Genomic DNA, 3072 nt, shown 5'->3' with positions numbered 1-3072 from the left:
TATCTCACAGCTCAGTCATCATGCCAATTTCCAAAACTTATCTTCTATGATACTTAACTCTATTATTCTTATCAAGCATGGACTTTCAAATCCATCAATACTGTAGTTCTCCAGTATCATTCAAACAAGCTGAATAAAACAACTGAGAGATCTGCATTTTTGTTTTCATTCACAAACCAAATCGAGCCATGGCTCCGGTTTTGATGTGGACGTTCAATTTTGAATAGAGCCATAGACGGGAAACTTATATTGTGCTTTCGCACTTCTTTGCGAGTCAGTGGCTGTGTGTGTTTGCGTGTGTCAAACACGTTTTAGGGACGTGCTCATGCCTCCCCCGAGGGACCCCTGGCTGCGTTGTTTCATATCATTTTCATATTGAACTTCCTGGTCCCTCCCGAGGCGCCGCCGGTGGCGGGTTCAGATTTCCGGAAGGAGTACTCCACTGTGAAGTTGTTCTTGCGTTGGCCGCGTCCCCGGCTCCACACGAACAACAGCAGGAAACAGAAGAGGACCACCCCCAGGAAGGTGATGCAACCCATTGCCGTGGAGACCAAGATGGTGGTCAGGTCCAAAGTGAACTTCAGGAAAACACGGGTGCTGTTCAGATTTGTGTCGTTGAAGAACTCGCCGCTGTACAGCGAGCGATTGAGAAAGAAGGCTGAGGCGGCATCTAGTGGCTGGCCACGCACTGTGAGTGTGGCAAAGTAGGTGTCATTGCCTCCGGCGTTACTGGCGATGCAGATGTATGTTCCGCTGTCAGTAAGCTGGGCGTAGCGGATCTCCAGGGTGCCACTAGGGAGAACAGTAATGCGCCCTGAACTCTTAGCTGTGATCCGTCTGCGCTGTGGGGAGATCCAGACAATAGCAGGCACAGGCTCTCCTTCAGCTCGACACAGAAAACTCACAGGTTGGCCCTCACGAGCGATCACCTGTGGGAGGTGGAGGAAAGGAGTGCACAAACTAATAAATTCAGCAGAGTCAGAAAAACTACAGAATACACTCACAACAAAATATTACAGCAAAACACTTAAAGAAACCTCAGTAATCAAACCATGAACATTTCTAAAGTATCTGCTAAATATCAAACCTAAATGTAATCATCTTCATTACCTGCTGTAGTTTACGGTTGCGTATCTTAGGTTTCTGGCATGTAAAGTGATCGAAGAGTGCAGAATCGGTGAAGGTGCTGAGGCTGACCCCTTGCACTTCCACCGGCCCCGCACACACCGGCACTCTGCCGTCAAAGTTGAGGGTCTTGCGTCTTTGCAGGATCCACAACAGACGGCAGTCACACATCAGGGGGTTCCCGTCCACTCTGAGGGTCTCCATACTGTTGACAGAGTGGAAGGAGCCCTCTTCAAGAGTCTGCAGGTCGTTAGAGGAGAAGTTGAGGACCCGGATCTGTCGAAGGCCTCCAAGGGCATGGAGCTCCACGGTCATCAACCCAGTGCTTACCATGATGAGCTCTTTCAGCCTCAGCAGGTCCTTGAAGGCCCAGGGCTCCAGTGTGGTGATAGGATTGTAGGACAAGTTGAGGTGGGTGAGGTGCACCAGATTCTTGAAGGAAGCGGAGGGGACAGAGGTGATGTTGGTGTTGGTGATTGAGAGCCAGTGGAGGTCCAGGCCCTGGAAACTAAAAGGGGAGATGTACTCCAGGTACAGCCAGTGATCGATTTCCAGACCCCGCAGGTTGGAGAGCTTTCTGAAGTTCTGGTCCTCCAGGGCAGTGATGCTGAGGTGACGGAGGTGAAGAGTGATCAGGCTGCGCAGGTAAGACAGTGTCTGGCCAGAGATGGATGTCAGGTTGCAGCGCTCTACTGTGAGATCTTCCAGCCCCAGCAGACCTGAGAATGCCTGTGAATCAGGAAGATAAAGGGTTTTAAAACCTAAAATAAGATGCATTTTCAAACACATGTTTTGCATTTAGTTGCTGTTAAGAAATTGTAGGAGCTGCTTGGCTTTATTCGGAACCACAAAGTATATTCCAGGTCTATCGTTATGAAAGTGTGATTGCCTGGGATGTAATTTCCTGTGATTTCAAAAGATAAAATTAATGTTCTTCCATCCATTTCTTTATTAGGAACACAGAGCTTACCTTGTGAGAGATATAAACCAGGTCGTTGTCTCCCACCTCCAAATGTTTCAGACTCCTCAGATCCTGGAAGGTGTAATCTAATAAAATAACCATCTTGTTCTCGCTCAGATCGAGGCTGGTAAGATTGCCCAGCTTGGCAAAAGCCCCCATGGGCACTAACTTCAGCTGGTTTCCCCTTAACTTCAGCACTTTAAGACTCTGGAGGGTGGCGAAGGCATTGGGCTCTAATGTGGCGATGAGGTTCTCACTGAGGTCGACTTCCTCCAGCCGGGGGTACGGTGCCAGGTCACCTGATTGCACCCAGCGGAGCCGGTTCTTGCTGAGGTCCAGAAGTCGTGTCTCTGTGGGGATGCCCTCTGGGATGTTGGTGAGCCGCCGCCGCTGGCACGACACCGACCTCAGCTGAGCCGAACACTCGCACCGTGGCGGACAGGCCTGGCTACTTCCTGGCATCGTTGATGTTATTATGGCAACCAGAGAAGCAGCCAGGACCCATCGCCACACCCTCGGCCATGGCACTAAGGCACGCCCACCAGGGCCAGGAGAGCCAATCATGGCCCTGGTCCTCTGACTCCTCGCCTGTCGTAGGCAGGGTCAGTGCACCATGCACCTGCAAGATGAGATAGAGAGAAGAAAGGAACAGAATAGAAGCAGAGAGAGAAAAGATATGAGATGAATGAATAAAGACATGACACGAGAGAAAGAGATCATCCCCCAGGCTCATAAAAATTACATCCACTCGGCTGTAAATTATCAATGCTTCTTGCAGTTTAAGTAATATACTGAAAGCTACGGAGATTTGAGACATATCATGACACGGTACTAAAATACAACTGAAGAGACCCCATTACAGGAATGGATCTGTGTAAGATATTTAAGATAATTTGTCTTTTCACTAATTCATCTGTGCTTTCAGTTGGAGAACTAGGACACCGGGAGCCATGCAAGGCGAGGGAGCTTCTTGATTCAGCAGAATT

At 49.3% G+C, this 3072-nt stretch overlaps 1 protein-coding gene across 1 annotated transcript; it reads right to left on the bottom strand.

The window, feature by feature from the left end:
* Nucleotides 1-359: 359 nt before the first annotated feature.
* LOC310957610 (leucine-rich repeat and immunoglobulin-like domain-containing nogo receptor-interacting protein 3) lies at nt 360-2650 on the bottom strand (the record flags this gene model as incomplete). The annotated part of the gene is made up of 3 exons (XM_083928250.1): nt 360-929; nt 1111-1854; nt 2096-2650. The coding sequence occupies 3 exons, from the start codon at nt 2648-2650 to the stop codon at nt 360-362; spliced, it is 1869 nt and encodes a 622-aa protein (XP_083784376.1).
* Between the last annotated feature and the right edge of the window lie 422 nt (nt 2651-3072).

Source organism: Echiichthys vipera (genome assembly GCF_963691815.1).
Source record: "Echiichthys vipera genome assembly, chromosome: 15".
NCBI lineage: Eukaryota > Metazoa > Chordata > Actinopteri > Perciformes > Trachinidae > Echiichthys > Echiichthys vipera.
This window is presented reverse-complemented; position numbering and strand designations above follow the sequence as displayed.